This window comes from Pristis pectinata, chromosome X (assembly GCF_009764475.1).
Source record: "Pristis pectinata isolate sPriPec2 chromosome X, sPriPec2.1.pri, whole genome shotgun sequence".
NCBI classification, from domain to species: domain Eukaryota; kingdom Metazoa; phylum Chordata; class Chondrichthyes; order Rhinopristiformes; family Pristidae; genus Pristis; species Pristis pectinata.
Genome location: NC_067450.1, coordinates 9453791 through 9476530, shown reverse-complemented (window position 1 = coordinate 9476530; position 22740 = coordinate 9453791). Strand labels below are relative to the sequence as shown.

Here is a 22740-nt window from a genome sequence, read left to right as displayed (position 1 = left end):
CAACAGAATCTTAAAGTCAATGCCAACTCCATAGCTCCCATGTTGTTGAATCCTAGTCCTTCTCACATCTGCAGAGATGGCAGAGGCCCATGCGAATGGTCAGTCACACACCAACCAATCCATCAGGATCTCCCTGACCTTGCTCCCCCTCCCCAAACTCACTCACAGCATGGTTTTCAAGGAAACCATTGTTCAAGTTGCCTTCACCTTGGCAATCTCAGTGATGACTAATGGAACAAAGTCTGGATGGTTAACAGTTCAAACCATGGAACTTCATTTGTGCAGCAAGTTGCCACATAATGACAAATCATGCCCTCCTCCACTTGCGAGCAGGTAATCCAGTTCAGTCAGTGACTAAAATCACCGCATACTGCTGTCAGTACAAATTCATTGGGAGTTTGAGATAAACCTCCCCCTGTGAAAGAACATGTTGGTAAGGTCACACTTGGAGTATTGTGTTCAGTTTTGGTCACCCTGTTATAGAAAGGATGCGATTAAACTGGAAAGAATGCAAAAAAGATTTACAAGGATGCTGCCAGGACTCGAGGGACTGAGTTATAGGGAGAGGTTAGATAGGCTGGGCCTTTACTGCTTGGAGTGTAGGAGACTGAGGGGTGATCTCATAGAGGTGTATAAAATCATGAGGGGCATAGATAGGGTGAGTGGTCTGTTTTCCAGGGTTGGGGAATTGAAAACTAGAGGACATAGTTTTAAGGTTGGAGGTGGAGGGTTTAATGAACCTGAGGGGCAACACAGCGTGTAGTAGATATATGGATCCAGCTGCCAGAGGAAGTGGATGAGGCAGGTACATTAGACACATTTAAGAAGTATGTGGACAGGTTTATGGATGACAGGAGTTTTGAGGGATATGGGCCAAGTGCTGGGAAATGGGATTAGCTTAAATGTACATCTTGCTTGGTGTGGACACGTATGGGCCAAAGGGTCTTTTTCCATGCTGTGCAACTGCATGACTCTATGACACCATACAAAACCTCGAGTTCAGTCTAGAAGTCTTGCTCCAACCATACACAGGAAGTAAGACAGTTCCAGTAAAGTGCTGTAAATAGAGGAAAGTTACCCCCTTTAACTGGGGGTTTCCCCACTGAATTACCCACCATGGTTGGCTCAGGTGGTGCGACCTTGCTCTGACTCTGTCCTGTTATTTTAATTGCATTATCATATTAGGGGTGATCCTCCATTTTCTGTGGGCTCACCTCTGTGTAGTGCAGGCTGAGATGCCACTTAACTATGTGTCGTCCACTGATGCAAGAGCAAGGAGCTCAAAGGGTCCTGCAGAAAGCCTGGTGGGTGCTACAGTAAGGCACAAGATCCCCAAATTTGGGTCCAGATTGGGAAACGATAAACCAAACAACCCGACACAGGCAATCGTCCAACTCCTCCAAATCATGCTGGGATACAGTCAGCCAATAGATATAACAGGGAAACACTCGTACCGTCTAACAGTACATTGTGAGAGGATGTTTGATGTGCCTGCTTGCCATCCACAAGATAGAAGAATGCACTCCTGGTCCTTTGTAACTGTTGACAGCCCTTTCTCTCAGTACAAGTCCCCTTTTGTGCAAGTGAAGGCCTCTCATGATATAGTCATAGTGTCATACAGCACAGAAACAGGCCCTTTGGCCCACCACATTTATGCTCTCCATTGCACTCATCTGCACTAATCTCATTTACCCACATTAGGTCCATAGCCTTCTCTGCCTTGGCGATTCAAGCGCTTGTCTAGATGCATCTTAAGTGTTATGAGAGTGTCTGCCTCCACCACCTCCAGATTCCAATCACCTTGTGTGTGGGAAAAACTCCCCACATACCTCCTACCTCTTGCCTTATGCCCTCTTGTCTTAGACTACCCCCACCATGGAAAGAAGATTCCTATTATCTACCATACCTAATAATTTTATATATGATACACAGCAACTTTGCTCATCTTCACCCTGCTTACAGTCTAATTGGGAACTGGGCTATTCCTAATATCAGAACCTCTCCAGGCTTTTTCTGCTCAGGAGGAGAAATTCCATCAAACTTGGGATGGGCCCTTGGGGAAAGGAGTGTGCTTCAGTTGCTTCCAACACTTACCTGCTTAAGATTTAAAAAGGACCTGGGGCAACTTTTTCACACAGAGGGTGGTCAGTATATGGAACGAGCTGCCAGAGGAAGTGGTTGAGGCAGGTACATTAACAACATTTAAAGGACATTTGGACAGGTACATGGGTAGGAAAGGTTTTGACAGACATGGGGCTAGCTCAGGTTGGCAACTTGGTTGGCATGCACAAGTTGGGCCAAAGGGCCTGTTTCCATGCTGCATTACTCTATGACTCTAAGTCTTTTCAGCTGCAGCAGCCTTGTCAGCCAGCCTTGAGTCATGAATGAATAAAAAGTTTTTCACTGCTGATTGAGATTGAGGTCAACTGCCTTCAGTTAGGGGCCCCCTTGGTTCAGTCCTCAGGGATGCAGCGCTTAAAAACAGATGCTTGCAAAATATCAGTGTGTGCAGGTCATTGGGCACAGTGCGCTGGGTTCACTGCAGGTGCTGGCTCAGGAGGGGTCCCCTAAGTAGTTTCGGACGATGTGGCTGTCTGCCCCACCTCTAATGAAGTGCTCTTCTCAAGGGGCCTTTAAGAACTGAGGTGGCCTTCGTTTGATGCCCCAGGGGAACCCGCTACAGGGTCAGGCTGCCTGATCATGGCTCCTTTCTGTCACTGACTGAGGGGACCGGTGAGATGGTGCACGCATAGCACTGTCTGTGTGGAATCCACAACTTTCATTGAAGCTGCCGTAGAGGTGAGATGTGGGGATTGCACTGTGGATCGTTGACTGCCCTGCTGACTTGACTTGACTTGACTTGTCTGCAATGCATGACATACATTTATCATGATGCTGTTAAGACTATTAGTTGCAGGAAAGTAAGGAACTGTGATTGGAAAGACGAATGCAGGCACTGGGGGAAAGTGCAGTGGGAGTCACGGTCGAGAGTGATTCTGCCTGTAACTAGTTGTGGGGAATGTGAGGACAGATCTGACCTTTAGAGTAGTCAGCAGAAAGTGTGCTTCATTATGTTTACCAGCAGACATCAGGCATTGGGGAAAGGTTTACCTTAGATAGGCTCGCCTTGAACTGGAGCCTCAGCTACCTAGCAAGCTGCTAACCCGAACCCAAACCCTAACCCCACTTGGGAATTCATCAAGGGAGTCTGCCAAGGCATCTGAATTGTGCCTTCAATGTAACATGATCTGTTTTACAATAATTTTTGGAAGCTTTATTATAATTGTTAGAATGTACTGTGGCTCCATTGAGGTCCGAAACAACCAAACTGGGGCGATGGTGCCAGTGATCTTTTATCACTTTGGTACCGTGGTAGCTTCCTAAATAATGAGCAGTCACGTGCAGTGCTCATTAATTTGCTGAGCATTCATTTGCAAAATTCTGCCCCATTGAGGTTGTTAATGGAAAGAGACCCATAAGTACAGTTGATGACTCCTTGCTCCTTAGGAATTTTGCCATACAGTAAATGTTTACCACTCCTTCCCTGAGTACTGTCCATTGGGACAGTGATACATTGGCTCGGTTGAGCAAACAACCTTGTTTCATTCATCAGATTAAAGCCAATGGCTTATGCTACAAATATCCACAATCTAAAGTTATTCTCTGCACAATGGAGACACGAGACTGCAGGCGCTGGAATCTGGAGCAAAAAGCAAACTGCTGGAGGAACTCAGCGGGTCAGGCAGCATCTGTGATGGCAGAGGGATGGTCGACGTTTCGGGCGAGACCCTGCACTGAGTTGTGGTTGGCATGATAAATTGGCCACCACTTCCACATGGAACGGAGGGGCCCCAAGCCCTGTACAAAGCTCGAGTTGATGTGACCTCAATGTTGAATGCAGCGTCTGTGAGAGTTCTCCCAATGGATGAAGCATTTTAATGTGCACATTTGTCACCCTATAGACAATCCCATCACACTCTTTATCTGTGTCCTTGTGTGCCACTGTGCGTTTTGCTTCAAAGTCCCCTGCACTGGCTGTTGGCCGCTCGGGCTGAGAGTTTCGCCAGTGTGTGAGCTGCTGGCTGTGGCTGTGAAATGGAGTCAGTCAGTTGTGCCTGGCCAATTGGTGGTTCCTGAGTGCCTGGAATGAAAGGGGGGGGGGGCTCCTGATGAGGGATGGGCTGGAATAAAAGATGCACACTTGTAGAATCTGCAGCTTGTAATTCGGGGGATGGTATTTGTTGAAGGGGGAGAGGGTTGTGAGGAGGAGGATGAGAGGTAATAAGGCTACGGTCTTCTTCACTGGTCACTGGCTTAATCCTGGCTCCTCCAGGGGATTCGGACACATAGGCAGCCCGTGCCCCTCTGGTCCCCTCCTGCTGCCTCTGGGCCACCTTGTCCCCCAGACTGGGAAATGCACGACTGAGCACCTTGCAACATGTTTGGAGGATGTGCCTCTCGTGGTTGAATGGCCAGTTATGCATGTGAGCTGTGGTATGAAGTTTGCAGAAGGACTGTGTATGTGTGCGTGCATTGGAGCACATGAGCTGAGTCCTGATGATGTGTTGGCAGCAGAGTGTTGGGGGTATTGGTATTTTGGTATTGGTACTGGTTTATTATTGTCACTTATACCGAGGTACAGTGAAAAACTTGTCTTGCATACCGATTGTACAGGTCAATTCATTACACAGTGCAGTTACATTGAGTTAGTACAGAGTGCATTGATGTAGTACAGGTAAAGACAATAACAGTACAGAGTAAAGTGTCACAGCTACAGAGAAAGTGCAGTGCAATAAGGTGCAAGGTCACAACAAGGTAGATCGTGAGGTCAGAGTCTATCTCATCGTATAAGGAAACCGTTCAATAGTCTTATCACAGCGGGGCAGAAGCTATCCTTAAGTCTGGTGGTACGTGCCCTCAGGCTCCTCTATCTTCTACCTGATAGGAGAGGGGAGAAGAGAGAATGACCCGGGTGGGTGGGGTCTTTGATTATGCTGGCTGCTTCGCCAATGCGGCAATAGGTAAAGACAGAGTCCATGGAGGGGAGGCTGGTTTCCGTGATGCACTGGGCTGTGTCCACAACTCTCTGCAGTTTCTTGTGGTCCTGGGCAGAGCAGTTGCTGTACCAAGTCATGATGCATCCAGATAGGATGCTTTCTATGGTGCATCGACAAAAGTTGGTGAGTGTGTGGTCCACTGAACAGTACCTGAGGTTAGTGGTGCAGTTAATGGGATTGGAGTTTGGTCCATCACTGACCTTGACCACTCATGTTAGGGCATTGAACTTGCAGCAATACCTTCAGGTATATGGGCTGGACTCTTGGCTTTGACCTCCTTGGATATCTGCTGTCACTGCCTGCTGACCTTGTGTCTGTAGGGGCTCCCGGTCCCTGTGGATACAGGACATTCCTCCTCCTCCTCCCCACCTCCTCCTCCAGAGTCGGGGTCCAAAAAAGGCAATGCTCCTCCTCCTCCTCCACCACCTCCTCCAAGACGTCCAGTGCAGTGTCTCAAAACCTCAGAGTCCACTCCCTCCTGTGTTGGGTCAGTCTTCACTGTTCGCCAGGTCTGATTCACTGAGTACCAGGAGCTTTTCCAGCAACCACACCGTACTCCCCATAATCCCTAGCCCCCTCCATCCCTTCCCCCAAGATGTGCCACCTGGCTTTAAGTAGTGCAGGCAGTGTAGGCTGGCCTTGGCTAGAGCCACGTTGGCCTCTTAATGTGGGGGAGCAGCACAGTTCGAGCTGCCTGGATGCTGAAGTTATTACAATGAGTAGGATTTGCCTGGTCTGCAATCAGTGGGTGCCAGTTAACTGTGACAGTAATTCCAGCGTCCAGTTTTGGGGGGGTTGTTGAGCTTTAGGAGGATAGTGGTGAAATATACCATGGGAACTGGAAGATGTGGTCAGTGAACCATCTTCCTGCCTGTGACATGAGAGATGCACCCAGTCCAACATTCAGTTAGACAGACCAATGGGAGCATTCTCATGTAATCAGACCTACTCACACAGGTAGTCACTTCCGATCCTTGCCTTCTCCCTGCTATTCTCTGCCGCCTTCTCCTGCACGACAGACCTGTGTGACTCTGTGCATTCAGTAGATGCAGTGCATACAGTGAAAGTGTGGGTCAGCCAGGTACATAAGTAGCATGAATGGCCTGTTGCCGAGGACACGGTCTCCATGCCGTGTCAGAGTAGGTAATGAGACAAATCAACAGCTGGATTATCTGACCTTGCTCCTCTGCTGCTGGAGTCAGCAGAGTGTTGATGTGCTGGAGACCAACGGGATGTACTTTGCATCTGACCCCTCAGCTTTACGTCAAGAAAGCTGTGACCCATTTATTTGAATGGGGCGGCCAACCCTGTGGAAAAAGGTTAGTGCTGAAATTCTTCCTTTAGTTTCCTATTTTTAAATTATTGTTGGTATGATAGTGTTTTTTAATCGCTTTTTTAAAAACATCATTTAAAAGTTAAATCTATAAAAACACTTCAGCAGCTGTTACCTGTACTGAGAAAAGCTAAGAGCAGGTGGACACAGTGGATCTAGCCACGGGGCCGGATCCAGACAAAGTGGTCTAGTAGGATGGGGTTGGGTTGTGCCTACTGGTAAGAGCAGGGAGAGGAGGCTGAGCATGTGAATGTAGTGGGGGGTGAGAGGAGTAGTGTTGTAAATCGAGTTGGACTTGCAAGCACCGCGAGGATCTCTCTCAGTAGAGTTTAATGGCAATGTGTTGACTTCTCCAGTAAGACGATCAAACTGTTTGTAGCATTTGGGACCCTCACGGTCACTACTCTGCTGCTCATTTGTGGTGGCAGCTGTCAGGAAACCACATGTCACTCCTGACCCTTACAGCATCCAGAAGAACATCAAGCAAAGCATCTCTAAATTGGAGTGTTTCTATCCCTCTCTTCAACCCATCTTGTAGTTCTTCTTATAAACAGAAAATGCTGGCAACACTCAGCAGGTCAGGCAGCATCTGTGGAGAGAGAAGCGGTTAGCGTTTCAGGTTGAAGTCTCTGTAGTTCCTCGTCATTCCTCTCCTAATCACATCCTCTATTTCAGAACTGGACAATCCTTGAAGAAGTGCTGCAAAATAGTGTCACATGGGTCAGCATCACATGTTAGAACTCTCTGACGAGGGGACTGACACTGTATCCTTCTTTTGTCAGGGTTCCCACTGATTCCAGCCATTATACATGCAGTTGCCAGGAGCATGTACTACAATGACAAGTAAGAACATCTTTAATTTCTCTTGAGTTACGGATGAGAGCTAGGCTTTGTTACTGCAAGGTATTTCAGTTCAAGGAAATTGTTTGACACATTATCTTACATCTATGGGATAATTGTTGAAAATACAAAATTGAATCCAGATAAGCGACCACTAAACATAAGGCTCACTGTACAAAGCAACAGATCCATGGTAAAGGCCACTGCCAAACCCCAGTGCAGAGCACCCACTGCCAAACAGCACTGTGCAGTCCCACTGCTTAAATCCACTGTCAAACTCCACCACCGAGCCTCACTGCCAAACGAAACTCACATCCCAGCGTAGCTCTCATGTTGAGCAAGGTTCCTATTCCCATTTTCATTTCCCAGCCGCTGGGTACCAATAAAACAGTCAACATTTTACAGGAAGCAGGAATAGCCAATCACGTCACGAGAAACAATCTGGGGGCATTACCCTCTACAATGTTGGGGGCATTACCCTCTACAATGTTGAGCGCATTCTTCACCAAGGTCATCCAATTAGCTATCGATCCTTTGAGTGTCTCGGCAATGCTGGATTGAAGGTTAGGCAATTGACCTTCGCACTCTTGGTTTTTGACACTTTTTTCATTGTCTCCAGTTGCTGGATGAGTTCCGACACTGTTCTTCTGTACATCATCCACGGCCCAATCTGTGCTGCGCTACTGGTATGTATGTTATTTTATTCTAAAATCCATGCAAGTGAAGTAATGAAGATCATTGTATGGAGATTCCAAGATCACAGAGCGTGAAGTGATGCTGAGCCTTGATCTAGGTGATGTTGTTGCTCATTTCTTTAGACTCTGTTATTCTTGGTCACTAGGTCAACCTGTTATTTCTGCTGAACATTGTTCGCGTTCTTATCACCAAGCTGAAGGTCACCCATCAGATGCAATCTAAAGTCTACATGAAGGTTGTTCGAGCCACACTCATCCTTGTGCCGCTCATGGGGATTCAGTTTATTCTGATTCCATCTAGACCTGAAGGACAACTGATTAGGAAGATTTATGACCATGTGATGCACATTTCTGCACACTATCAGGTAAGTGTCTTTTGTTGGCTGCAGTACAATTGTTTCAGGATGACTGCCCATCTTCCTGCTGTATTGGTGGGATGGCATTTGCAACCCACCTAGAACATAAGAGCTAGCAGGAGTTGGCTACTTGACCCCTCGAGCCTGCTCTGCCACTCATTAAAATCACGGCTGATCTGATCTTCCTGCTTCCTGCCTGATCCCCACATCTGCGATCAAGCAGGTTCTAGTCCCACACTGGAGTCACTCAGTGGAAAGCTGGTAGATTTCAGTTCTGCAGAGTAATGTTTCTGTAGAATACTAAATGTGGGAGTTTTTTGAGCGATGGAATTCAGTTGACAGAAAAGAGGTGCTGTTCTCATATTTTTGAAATAACAAGAGATCTGAGAGACAGCAGGAAGCAGTAGGGCCAAAGAGCTATGGTGAAGAGGGTTAAATGAATAGTTTAAACTATCTAGCTTCAAAAAGAGGGAACAGATTTTTAAAAAATTATGAATGAATAACTGAGACCTATTGCTTGCGATTCATGCACCTATGAAATGGCAGGACACTTCATGTGCCTCGGGACCATTTGTGTAGGAAGTGTCTCCAGTTTCTTGAGCTCGAACTTGGGGATTCTGCATTTGAGGGGAAGTTGGAGTCACTGGGGACCCTCAAGGAGGCTGTGAGTTTCCTGGATCGTTCGGGTAGACAGGGTTCTAATAGTAAATGGGTAGCCATCTGGAAGAGTGGGAAGAGGCATAAATTTCAGGAGTCTTTGGGTGCGTATCACTCTCAAACCAGTACTTGGTATTGGTGACTGTTGTACGTGATGACAGTTTTTGAAGGACAGTCCAGATCATGGCACAAATGGAAAGGGACTGCACATAAACAGCTACAAAGCAAGAATGCCATCATCAGAGGAGATTCTCAGCAAGATGGGTATTTCTGGAGCTGTCACTGTGAGACCTGCATAGTGTGTTGTCCCCCTGGTGCCAGAGTAAAGAACATCATGGAGTGGGTACAGAATATTCTTCAACGGGAAGACACTGTGCCAGAGGTGGTGCTAGGGTCGGTCTCAGTGACAGAAAGAGCAGCTACTGAGGTCCTGCACTCATTCAGGAGTGAGGGATTAAGTTTAAAAAATGTAGGACCTTGAAGATTTTGATCTCTGCATAACTCCCAGTACCATGCCACTAGTGCCAATAAAAGGTAGAGGATCAACGCAAAGCTTGACGCATGATTCAAGAGGGAGAGCGTCAGGTTGTTGGGGCATTTGGACTAATTATGGGGCAGGAGGCACCTATTCAAAAGGGCTTAGCACTAAATTGTTAGGAGACTGGGCACCAATGTATAGAAGTAGAGAAGAGGGACAGATGCATGAAGAAGTGAACGTTGGATATTACCAGAGAAGGAAGTGGTACATTAGATAGAAGCAGACTAGCGACTATGAAGCAAACAGAAGGTTGGAATGCAGGTATGTGTTTCTTGTGTGCTTATACCTGTGACCTCCCAGCTGGAGAGTAGGCATTGAACCTCACAAAATGGAAAATGAAGCTAAGGGGCCTTTCATCTACATAATACTTGGACACCCTATCGTCACTGCATTCCTAGCCACAATGAGTGGTGTATCCTAGGTTGGTCGTCATCGCGAGATGCACGAAGCACCAAGTCTGCTAAAGGAGATGAAGAATGAATGGGCAAAGGCTATTTTTGAGCTTTAGTGCCATGATCTCCTGCTCCCGTCTATGACACTAATCATCCCACTGTATGAAACTATGCTATCAAGTCAACCCCAGGGTAAACAATGCAAGGAAGACTGTCTATTACACACCTTGACTCTTACCATTGTATCACGCATTAGAAAGCTTATAGGAGGTTGACTAGATGGACCTTGGTCTTTTCATATCAGTAGTTTTCCAAATGTTACAACTCATGGCTTACTCGTGAAGATACATTTGGTATGTGGCCAATTCACTCACAAATAGATTCTTCATTCTTGCAGACCAATTATTTCAGACTATTTGGCTAAGATTGTTTAAGGTAGCTTCAAGCTGAAATTTCTCACATTTTCAGCTAAGAAATGAGTAGACGTCCAGTCAGTTAGTTACACCCACTGTAACTAATACTAATTTGTTTCACAGGGTTTACTGGTGACATTGATATTCTGCTTCTTTAATGGAGAGGTGAGTATGACCTTCAAATAACTATGCTTGTTGCTGGGAGTTCGTCTCAGCCCATCAGAGTTTGTGCTCCTAGTACAAACCTTCAGATCAAAAATTTGGGTGGGGGGGGTGTGGGTGCTCTGTGGTTTTCTGCCTGTGAATTATAATCAATAACTTGTGTGTCCCACTACCCATAAACAAAGACAGAGATTCTGCAGATGCTGGAATCTGGAGTGACGCACACAAAACACCTATGGAGGGAAATAAACAGTCGACGTTTCGGGTCGAGGCCCTTCATCAGGACTGAAGCTAGTCCTGATGAAGGGTCTCAACCCGAAACGTCGACTGATTATTTCCCTTCATAGATGCTGCCTGACCTGCTGAGTTCCTCCATAAACAATATACCTTAATTAGGAGATTAACTGCAGAAGCCCATTACCCAGAGGGCTAGCTTAGCTTCATCCCTCCTGGATAGGATTAGGATGGGTCTCCTGCTCCCATCATCACTCCAACCTAGTTTTCTCTCTAGTGTTCAGTCATTTAGGCAGGTTTCTTGCATGTTTTTCATTTTCCTCTCCTCCAAGAAGGCATCAGCCACTAAGAGGGAGGTCCACTCCAACACTGTGATAGACTGGAAATGGGAAAATTGGGTATGATTATGGGAATTTACTGGATGGAACGCCCTAGGATGATTTGGGAGATCAGAGACTGGGAATCCCTGGGACAGTTTAGGTCAGAAAGTGGGAATGCTAAGTGTAGTCTTGGATCTTGCCACTGAGGTATACTTCTACTAACAGGACCCCTTCCTTTCAGGTACAAATTGCGCTGAAGAAGCACTGGTCAAAGTATAAGGACCAGAGCAGTCACCAGTTTACTAACATGGATGGCTGCCATTCCAACGCGACATCAACATCCGAGATTAACCGAAACTCTCTTGCACATTCCATCAACAACAACCGTACCAATGGCAAGAGCTGGTGTGAGACTATCCCACTGAAAGTAGCAGGCAACCCTGTGTGAGGGGTTTTCCTTTCCCAAGAGCAAAAACAACCCCCTTAAAGATTCCCCACCCACCCACAAGGAAAGGGGGGAAAACTTCTTTATATCAAGTTGTATTCTTGAATCTTGGAAATATCTTTAAACTCCATTTAAAGGAATGAGGTGCAGTCTGTGTGGTTTGGAAATACACAGATGTTTTCTTCAGAAAAGAGCAGCTTATTTCTGGTTCCATTGAACAAGTACCGTTAAAACTCTGTCACTCATTCTGTGTGTGTTCCCTTGAACAATTTGACAGGCCAAGGTAATTAAAACATTGTCCAGGTAAAAAGCTCTTAAAGTTGGAATGTCAGACATGGTGAGAGCAGTTCAACAACGTGCATTTTGACAGCAGCTTCAACATGGGAAATGTTCCAAGGTGCTTCACTTCTTTGCCAGATAGCTCTGGGAGGCCTTGGGAAACTTGTGAAGGAACTGTTCGAGAGGAGCTGGCTCTGAGTGGAGTGACTGCCAGACTCTAACCAGTAATGTACAAGGTAGAAATATAAGTCCCTTTCTATGTACCTTCCGTGGCTGCCGAGCATGCCATTGTGCTTCACAACAGCATGCTTTAGAACTGTTGTTTGGGAGGCTAACATGATTGTTTCTTTTGTCTTTGAATTATCTAAATGGTTCCAGTGAATATTTTTGACTCAGGGACTTTGCTAGTCAAATCCCAAGTTTGAAACAAAGTTCCATGAATACACAGGCAATCCTAGGTACCAATTGAATTGGAGCCTTCATTTAAAGTAGCATTTTCTCAGACTCTCCTATATGTTCTTTGATGTATTAAGGATTAATTATGTCAAACCTTTCCAAGAAAACACAAATATTATGGTTAAAGTTAGCTTTGTATGTTGCTGCCCCTTTCTCTGGGTAAGTGACCTCTTTCAAATTGTATCCGTATCAGGGGAGCGTGTCAGTTTTGGAGGTTTGCACTTATGCCTGTCTTTATCTCTGATATGGTTAAGATTTTCCAGTTACCTCCCAGAATTATTCCTATGAGCTGACTGGCATTGGAAGATTTCAGAAGTGTGTATATAAAAATCAGACTGCAAATGGGTATCAAGCGATACCTCACCCAGAATAAGTAATTGAATCATGCTGCCATGATATCTGACTGTCAACTCCTATTAATTGATTACATATATATTATCCAACTAAATTGTTCATTGTGTTGAAAAAGTAATGTCACTTGGTACCACCCCCACTACTGTGCAATGTTCCAAGAAAAGCCTTTACCTGTTAACCATTTTCTGATCTTTAAGTTTGCCAATTCTCAGGAGCTGATCTTTCTGTGAATCTATATGGAACAAGACTCAGTAATCCAAGGAATAACACTGGCAGTGACCCTGCCCTAGTGACCTGATGAAACAACAGAATAAGGGCCGGGATGTAATTGCTACACTATGTTGCATTAATCAGTGTTATGCTGTTCTTGTCCTAGATGTTTCACATGCTGAATGAAGAAGCATTTTATTGAATGATACAATGCCATTTTAATAGAGCTATCTGATTAATCCTTGTCCCTTGCATTTTTCCTGTAATTTGATTTTTTTTCCAAGTATTTATCCAATTCTTTTTGAAGGCTGTTACTGAAACCGCTTCTCTGCCCTTTGAAGCAACACATTCCATTTCCCAGTAGTTTACTGTGTAAAAAATCAGTTTCTCTTGGCACCTCTGGTTCATCTGTGACTCACTTTAAGTTTGGATCCTCTGATCCCTTCTGCCATTGGAAAGAGTTTCTCCTTGTTTACTCCAGCAAAACTGCTCATGGTTCTGCACACCTTTATTTAATCTCCTTAATCTCTGTTCTAAGAACAGCTCCAACCTCTCCTCCTAACTGAAGTCCCTTGGCCCAATGACAGTTCTGGTAAACCTCTCCAAGGCCTTGACCTGTTTCCTGAAGTGCGGTGCCCAGAATGGAACACAGTAATCCTGCAAAACGTTTGCATAACTTTGTTACTATCGTAGCCCATGTACATTTTTAGTAGCTTGCTAAACTTGCCCGACCACTTTCAAAGACTTGTCTACATTCACATTAGTCCCTTCTTTCTCATATCCTTTATGAAATTGTATAATTTAGTTCACATTGCCTCATGTCATCATTCACTATTACATTTAGTTTGCTCTGCATCTGACAATTTTACATCTCCTTGAATTTTGTTACTCTCCAGCTCATTAATACTATCAAAATAAGTAGTGGTTCTAATGACAATTCCTGTGGTACATTACTGTATACTTCCCTCCAGTCTGAAAATCAACTGTTCAACACTACTCCGCTGTCTGTCACCATTGTACCTATGCTGTCACTTTAAATCCCCTGAATTATAAACCCGATATACCATAAATCTACTTTCTACTAGCACTTTAATCTCTCTCTGTAGTCCCACAGGGAGCTAGAGCTTTGAATGGCCTTCCTCTCCACCTTATACACCTATTGTGTCTGAACATCTTGAACTGCCACATAACTGGGCCAGATCTCTTTTTAACCTGTTGGTTTGCTGTCCTCCAGTTGTATTTTTGTACTTGATGTTACCTCATTCCCCACTGACAGATGGTCCCACTTTCTTGCTTCACTTAGTTTCCCAGAAGTAGATCCAGCACTGCATGTCCTTGTTGGGCTGGGAATATGCTGTTCAGGAAATTTCTGTTTGTATACTCTCCCTTTTGGCCTTTACAGACCCATCCAAGATTATACATCCCCCATTATTATTCTTCAGCTGTTGCATCTTTTTGTAATTTATTTGCTGGGCAGGTTTGAGGAATTGCATGACCTATTCCTGCTCCTGATCTGTAGGTATGTTCCACTATCTCCTTCCCCCTATTTGACTGCCTGCTGGTAACAAAAAGTAGCATTACTATTACTCTTTAATTCTAACCACACGGACTTAGTCTATACTGCCCTTTTCCAGGGCTATAAGACACCACTGAGAAATAATGTAGGAAACACTCAGGTCAGGCCACATTATGGAAAAAGAAACATAACTAATGATTCAGGTTGAAGATCCTTCTGAGTTCTAATAAAGTGTCTTCAACCTGAAACATTAACTGTTTCTCTCTCCACACATGTTGCCAGACCTGCTGAGTCTTTCCAGCATCCTCAATTTCTTTTTATTTCCCTCCCCATCCTACAGTGATCTCTCTTGTGCATCTTGTAGCCAGAGATGTTCCTGCTATATTTTGGCCATTAACAACTTCAGCCTGCACCTCACCAATCTTTTTTACCACACTGTGCATTTACACATGTTCATTCCAAACCTGGGAGTGCTTTACCTTTGTTCCTTGTCTTCCCATCTCCACTTCTGAACTACTCCCTGCTCTTGTGGAAGCTGCCTATCCTAAGCTCTCTGAACACACTTCTCCTCTCTGACTTTTCCCCTAGTGTATATTCCACTGTCAAATTAGTTTAACTAACCACCACCCACTGTCCCAAAATCTCCACTCACAATGGGGAGCTTCCCCTGAATAAATGACATCCTCAGAACTAATGGTCTTTTTTTAAAAAAAATCAATTGTTGTGAATGCATTTTGGCATTGTCAATTTTCAACATGTTGTTTTGCGTGTACTTGTCTGACAAGCTTCTAATCTGTTGCTGTATAAACTCACAACAATAAAAAGAAAAAAAACATTCACCCAAAAGCATCACATTCCTTCTGCCAACTTGTGACCCAGACTTGCTTCTCTTCACAGTTCCAGAAGTGAGACCCATTTCCAGAGACAACAAAGTTCTTTTGCAATGTAGGGAATGCAGCAACCAATTAGAATTTGATAATGACTAGAATATCTGGTTCACGGACACCTGAGAAAATTGCCCTGGTCAAAAACTGTCATGGGACTTTTAACATTGCCCCAAAGGGCAACTGCAGTCTTGGTTGAATGTCACATACAAAAGACAGCACCCCGACACTGAAACTTTACTTGCATACTCCACTGGTACTAGCCTGGAATAGACCTATTCCAAGTCTCTGGTGGGGTTTCAAGTTCCACTCTAACCTAAGCTATCAGGCAGTCTAAATTACAGCATCAGTAGTAATATACTTTATACAGTTCACAGTAACAAGGATCAGAGAAAAAGTACAATTATGGAAATATCTATTTTAATTAAAGCATATAAACATCTGAATTATGTACATATCTTCTGATATAATATAGTGCACACAGTTGATTATTGGTACAAAAGAGCTGGTAGGAGACTGTTATGAGTCAAAAGACATTTGTCTAACATATCCACAATCAATAAGCAATTTACAACCACTCATATTATATCAATGCTCAATTGGAGAAAAATTAGATCTTTTTTTTTACTTTGAACTCAGTGTTTTAGCCCCCTCAGGGAATCTCAGTTTAACATACAATATTGTTACAGAAATCACTCAAAACTCCAATTGTTTTCAGTACATAAAAATTAAATACTTGCCACTCAAAAGTCCCTTTACCTCAGTGCATTGCCTTTAGTACACAGTGAATAAAGCAGAACAGCTCAGTATTGCCTCCTGTTCACCTTGTAGGACCACCATAATACAGGGTAGGTCACGTGGGGAGTCTTCAAACCCAGCTCCAATGGATGAATAAGCATCTCTGCTGCTTGGCTGGAAGGGTTTAATATCAAATACATTTATGAAGTGTCAATGGCTCAACAAGTCAAATGGAGCCTACAAGTGGACAAAATCACCATCATCTCAAACAGGGTGGTGTTGGAGATGGGGGAGGGAGTGGGATAGGAGAGGAAGGAATTAAAATTTAGCTTTGGTGTGGGGGGTGGGGGGGAAGAGATATGGAAAATGAGTTAGACGATGAAGCCTTTAGCTGGATTCACTCCAGTTCTTTAATTGCTCTTGCATCCTTCTTGCGGGGTTGGGTCAACTGGTTTTAAAATGCCTCAAGTACCAGCATACCCCATGGACTCCCTGCCAGCTGCAGCTTTGCCATCATTACACATCTGTGCCTGTTCTACATAAACCCCGTTATTTATGTCACAGGTGATGAACTTGGAAACCACTTTGGAAGTCTGGAGAGAGGGATGAAACTTTAAGTAACCCCTGAATGTTATGGGGTATGCACAATCCAGGTAAACTCCAGCTCACATCTCCCCATCCAGTATTCTGCCTAGAGCATGTGTGTGGGATGAGATAGCGAATACTGCAGTATTTTGCTGTTGCATTTTTTATGTATGCTAACCTAGTCTAGAATAGATCCGAAAGGCACTTTAATACCACACAGCTTTAAATGAAGCTTTTGTCTCTTCACAAAAATTTTATTCACAAACTCAAACATCTCAGAACTTAAATCTTTAATTCCCATTACTGAGTAGTAGCCCCTGCTCTGTGCTGAGTTTAGCTGATTTCATCCCGACAGCAATGGGAGGATTAAATGTCCTCCACATCCTGGGCCATTGGGATAGAGAATTCAGCCAAGGTCCCTGCAACCAGATTACTGCCCACCGACTCTGCTGGAGATTGTTGGATTTGGTGGCTACTTCTCACCCCTGACCTTCTCCCCGCCCACTACCCTGCTGCTCCATCCCCACTACTTCATGATGTAACTTATTTATCTCAGTTCTACAGATAGCACTAGTCAGACATCATAATGCCAAAAGCTACTGTGTGAGTGCATCAACTTTTAAGATAAACTTGCTAAATCTGAAAGGACCCAAGGCCATAGCAGATGCAACAAAGTTAACATGTGGCCAGAAACTGGAACGGTGTAAAAGGGCCAAGAAACCTTTCCAACATGCAGCAATTCTGTGTCCCACTGCTGAAGAAAATCTTCCAGCTGTAAATGCTTCCATAAACTTTCATTAGATGTTCTATCTTACCTTACTTCATGGTAGGTGGTTGCTAACACACTGATGTTAATAACAGGGTAGGAATACCAGCCTTGTAGTAGTGTGAGTAAGGCACTGGTCTGGGGAGAGGACAGCTCATATCTGTATACTCTCTGATGACCATGGAATTCAAACCAAGACTAAGTGAGTTGGTACTTCACTTGTTGCAGAAAGCTTAAGAGTTGTACTGACAGCCAGAAGGCTCCTTGAAAACATTCCTTCAAAAGCAGCTTGCAGACAGCAACGAGGAAACGGATTACTTTACAATGTGCCATCTAATATTGATTGTTTAATAACCCTGGGGATGTGCAGGGAAAAAGCAGTATTGGGGAGTGTTCTTAGCAAATGCCAAGGGCGTGCAATTGAGGTAATCAATAATTAATTTTGGAATATAGTAACCGCAAAAGATTTGAAAGCAGCGATAGATTTTTAGTGTTTTAAAGCAGGATGTAACAAAACTGAAGGGAAAAAGAAATCAGACTAATCACTTGCCCTATATAACCGTTTGTTAAATACACTAACAGAATAGCAGAGTTACATAAAATGGCCAAATATAACGGTCAATACTGTGCACCCTCTGTGGTGTTACAGGCAACACCAGAAACAGCCAGTAGATGGCAGTAGGAAATAGAGCATGCGTTTGCTTGCTGTGTTCAGTGAGAAGAGGGTGAACAGCTTAGCCGCTCAGAGGATGCAGGTCGACTTTAACTTTTTCTCCATTGCTAAGCATTCCGATAGTAGGGTAGAACCCTCCAGATGGCACTGGTGCTTCTTTCCTGCCAATTATCTTTCCATTTCGAGTGAAAAATACCTGAAAGAGATGTTTTAATTAATGTTTGCAGTAGGGCATGTGGAACACACAAAGCTCTTAATAATGCTGCAACAGAAATAGCTGATTTCAATTCCAGCCTCAGCACACTGACAACAGGTGCACTACCACTGGCCCTGATGGAAAGTGTCTTCCTCAGTTCATAATCAAACTCCAGTTCCATTCTGGTTCATGGATACTGCAAGGATAAATGCAGGATTGCTCGGAACACACAACAGTCCCAGGTATCAATGATGTGACAACAGAGAAAAACATAATTCAGAGCAAAAAAAAAACTACATGTGCCAGCAACCAGGAACCGAAACAGAAAATGCTGGGAGCACTCAGCAGTTGGGGAGGGAGGAGGGCTCTCTCTGCGACTCCCTAGTTCACTCCTTCTTCCTTCCCCCCCCCCCCCCCCCCCCACCCATCCAGCTCCCACTCCAGAAACTTTCCACTGCCCTCACCACAGGTGCAATACCTGCCCCTACACCACCTCCATCCAGGGACCCAAACATTCCTTTCAGGTGAGACAGAGATTCACCTGCACCTCCTTTAATATCATCCACTGCATTCGGTGCTCCAAGTGTGGCCTCCTCTACATTGGTGAGACCAAACACAGACTAGGTGACTGCTTTGCAGAACACCTGCGTGCTGTCCGTAACCGTGATCTACATCTCCCCGTTGCCAGTCACTTCAACTCCCCCTCCCACACTATCACTGATATGTCAGTCCTCGGCCTCCTCCACTGCCAGGAGAATCCCAAGTACAAACTGGAGGAACAGCCCCTCATTTTCTGTCTTGGAACCTTGCAGCCTAACGGCATGAACATTGAATTCTCCCACTTTAGGTAATCCCCACACCCTGCTCCCCACCCCCCCCCCCCCCAACCACGCTTCTTCTTTTCTTCCCTTTCCTAGCCTCTCTTTATTCTCACCCTTTTTTTTCTCTCCTTACCTGTGACCCATCCCCCGGTGGGTCTGCTCTCCCCTCCTCCCCCACACCTGCCCATCACTATGTCTTACTTGCATCTACCTATCACCACCCTGTGCCCAGCCCGCCTCCCCTCTTTTGTCCACCTATCACTGCTCTGCTTTTCCTATCTTCAAACCTGAGGAAGGGTCCTGACCCGAAATGTTGACCGCCTGCTTTTCCCCACGGATGCTGCCTGGCCTGCTGAGTTCCTCCAGCATCAGAGTGTTCTTCAGCTAAAGTTCTGGTTCTTGAATTCAGTTCTTGAACCAACCTGCACAACCCCAATCACTACCTCAGTATAGCGACACTATGACTGCTTTGCACAACAATGGACTTTTGTGTTTTTTGTTCTAATTGTGTTCTTTCTTGTAAAAATTGTGTTTATGTTTATGTTTTCTTGTGAATGCTGCTTATCTGATGCCATGTGCCTGTCATGCTGCTGCAAGGAAGTTTCTCACTGCACCTGTGCACACATGGACTTGAGCATATGACAATAAACTAAACTTTGACTTTGGAGCAGGGCTTGAATCCATCACCTTTTGATGCAACTAAGCCATAGCTGACACTTAGTTCAGTTTTTTTATAAAAAGAATTTCTTGCCTTGAACAAAGCTTCAAACCTAGACAAGGCTTTCATGCTTTTGGACAGAATAGAAAACAAAATTCAACTGATGAGCACTCCTTCCCAAACTCTGGCCGTCAGTTCCTCTCTCCCCTTCACTGCAATTTTGCTGTCTTTCATCGATAGTCTTACATCAAAATTCATCACACTGACTCATATCCTACCTTATTCCTTCCCAAGGTCTCCAAACCCATGGAACTCCCTCCTTCACTCCTACAATCTGCAATCTACAAACTCAAATCTGGTCTCCAATCAGAATCTCCTGAATTACCTCCTCATATTCTACAGAAGCAGTAAAAAGTGACCAGGACACAAGGCAAACAGAAGCCAGAAGTGCCACTATACCGTTACTTTCTTTCTATCATATTCTTGCTCCATATCTTCTCCTTCATCCTCTTCATCCTCATCATTAAAATACATGATGTTCCTCACACGTCTCTGTTTGTACTTCACTTCTGCAGCGTCGATACAGTCATCGCTGTCGGCTGTGGAAAGAAACAGTCAGTCGGGACAAGGTACTAACAGGGAAGATGCACAGAAACTTTCAAACTGCAACAGGGATTACAAGCAAAGCCTAACTGATAATGGATCTATTATAGGATGTTGGCATTAATGCTTCGTCAAACAGGACTGGTTCAATTAATTAAAGACACAGTAAAATGAAACAGGATCTATAAATAACGGGCACTTAAAGAAGGTGGTTAGTGTTTCCAGAAATTGTTGAGGATTGAGATTTGATTATTTTATGACTTAGTCTTAAAAGTAAAGAACTTACATTACTTTAATTTTAGAAATATAGAAAAACCCTTTGGTCCACAAAGCTGTGCTGAACATGCCCCTATCCTAGAAATTACTAGGCTTACCCATAACCCTCTATTTAATTTCCTTGTTCTTGGAAAAGATAAATTGATCACATATATTCTACGTACAATCCTAACTGGCACTTGAAAACGGTGACTCCTTTCGATCTAGGCCTGACCTCTGCATTTGACAGACCCTCCCCCCCCCCCCCCACAAAAAACAAATCCTCCACTTAATATTCAGTGAAGCTATGAAAGTCATAACCTGCAAGTTTTGCCTGATATTTTTATTTATAAGAAATCATTTCTTATGAAGTCAGATAGCTTCAACTGTGAGTCTTGCTTTCTGACAGCAACGTAGAATCTATTTTACCTCTTGGCAAGTACTGCTTTGAAATGGGAGGTCCACAAAAGGCCTGGATATTGCTTGGGTGGCGTGGTTTGCACATAAGACCATCAGGTAAGACCTCTACCCACTGGTATGTCCCCAAAGGGTAAGATACCAGCGAGCTTGCAGCAGGATTACTGCATCATACCCTACCCTGCCACCACCCCAACCTCGATGATCAACTGCATTAGGCAGGCTAATTCCTCAAATGTTCATGCCATGCTTCCCTTCACAATACTGGACAAAAAGAATTTGATACTGTGCCATTAACAATATCAAAGTAAATGTGACAGTGTGGATTGGAAGTTGGCTAAAAGGACAGAAACTGCTGGTTGATGGATATTTCTCAAAATAGAGGGAAGCAACCAGCCTTAACCCTCCAGGGTCACTGCTGGGAGCACAGCTCTGCTCTAAATAATTAACTACATTAAGTGAAACTTAAATTGTAACCATATTTCACAACAGCAGCAGAGTTCTGGATGACCTCAAGTTTATGTAGGACAGAAAATGGGAGGCCAGCCAAGTCCAAAGGTAACATAGACACAGATGAAGGCCACCGATGAGCAAAGTAAGGCAATTTTAACAGAGGTGGAAATAGCCACTCTTTGGGATGACACAAATATGCAGCTGGAAGCTGCTCAAAGTTGAATGTCATTCCAGACTGCAAACATTCTGGTCCAGTCTCAGAGCTGCCAAAGAGAGGAATGGACCCGGTAGCCAGAGAATGGAGTTTGTGCTGAGGTGCGAGCCTGGATGATGTTGAGGCTTTGCTCTATGTAGGCGTGATCTGCTTTGTTATCTGATGAGTTGCAAATGGAACTGAACATTGCACAGTGAACATCCCTTTATGATTGAAGGAAGATCACTGATGCAGCAGCTGATGATGACGACGACGTCTGGGCCTGTAACACAGTCCCAAGGAACTCCTGTAGGCACGCTCTGGGGGATAGGGTGTTTGGCCTCCAACAGCTACAACCATCTCCCCATCTGCGAGCTTTGACTCCACCCAGTGGAAATATTTTCCTGGTTTTCACTGACTTTAGCCATTTTTTTAAATATAAGGTTCTTCAATGCCATACTTGGTCACATGCTGCCATAATGTCAAAGGCAGTCATTCTCACCTCATTTCTGGAATTCAGCTCTTTGGTCCATGTTTGGACTAAGGATCTAAGGTGGCCTGGAGTCAAATGGTCCCAACAGAACCTGAACTGAGCAGATTATTAAGTGCCACTTGATAGTTCTGTTGTGGAGATCTTCCATCACATTGCTAATGACTGACTGTAGACTGAGGGTCATTAACCAGCTGAAATGGTTTTGCTTTTTGTGGGCAGGATATAAATGGACAACATCTCATGTTGCCGGGTAGCAGACAATTGTAGTTGTACTGGAGCAGTTAGAGGCACGTTTAATTCTGGAGCACATCTTCAGCGTTACGGTCTGCACCCATAGTTTTTGCCTTATCCAGCACTGTGTGTTTCTTGATACCACATAGAGTCTACACAAGGCCAGTGCAGTGGTGATGTTTACCTATATTTACTTGGCTAGCAACATCTTACCACAGGTAGATTGACAAGGACAATGACTTGGTCATTTTTGTTCTTGTGTGGCTTCACTTACTACTGTTGCAGCCTCAGTCTGTCAGTTAGTTCTTTAAAAGTATTAACGCCATCTCACCACTCTGATACACTAACGCTATCTCACTACGATGTATATTGAGGGTCCCACCCTTGTTACCCTGAAATGCTTCTTTCACATGGAGCACTGACTTGTTACTGAGGGTGGACAGTAGGTGAAAATCTCAAGGTATTAAGTCAAACACAGCTGAGGTTTCTCTGGCCGTATTTGACTCAATACCTTGAG

The 22740-nt window shown here is 44.4% G+C and overlaps 2 protein-coding genes across 7 annotated transcripts in view; one reads left to right on the top strand and one right to left on the bottom strand.

The window, feature by feature from the left end:
• Positions 1–15189, top strand: part of LOC127566994 (calcitonin gene-related peptide type 1 receptor-like) — a 68359-nt gene extending 53170 nt beyond the window's left edge. For all 5 annotated transcript variants that reach the window (XM_052009598.1, XM_052009596.1, XM_052009595.1 and 2 more), the window contains 5 exons: positions 7173–7233; positions 7850–7916; positions 8072–8290; positions 10405–10446; positions 11239–15189. In XM_052009598.1, the coding sequence (XP_051865558.1) occupies positions 7173–7233; positions 7850–7916; positions 8072–8290; positions 10405–10446; positions 11239–11445 (596 nt within the window). In that variant the 3' untranslated portion in view covers positions 11446–15189. The remainder of the gene's footprint in view (positions 1–7172; positions 7234–7849; positions 7917–8071; positions 8291–10404; positions 10447–11238) is intronic.
• Positions 15190–16203: 1014 nt separating this feature from the next.
• spryd3 (SPRY domain containing 3) overlaps positions 16204–22740 on the bottom strand; it is a 167166-nt gene continuing 160629 nt past the window's right edge. For both annotated transcript variants that reach the window (XM_052009724.1, XM_052009723.1), the window contains 2 exons: positions 20038–20177; positions 16204–18099 (listed from right to left, as the gene is read on the bottom strand). In XM_052009724.1, coding sequence (XP_051865684.1) covers positions 17965–18099; positions 20038–20177 — 275 coding nt within the window. In that variant the 3' untranslated portion in view covers positions 16204–17964. The remainder of the gene's footprint in view (positions 18100–20037; positions 20178–22740) is intronic.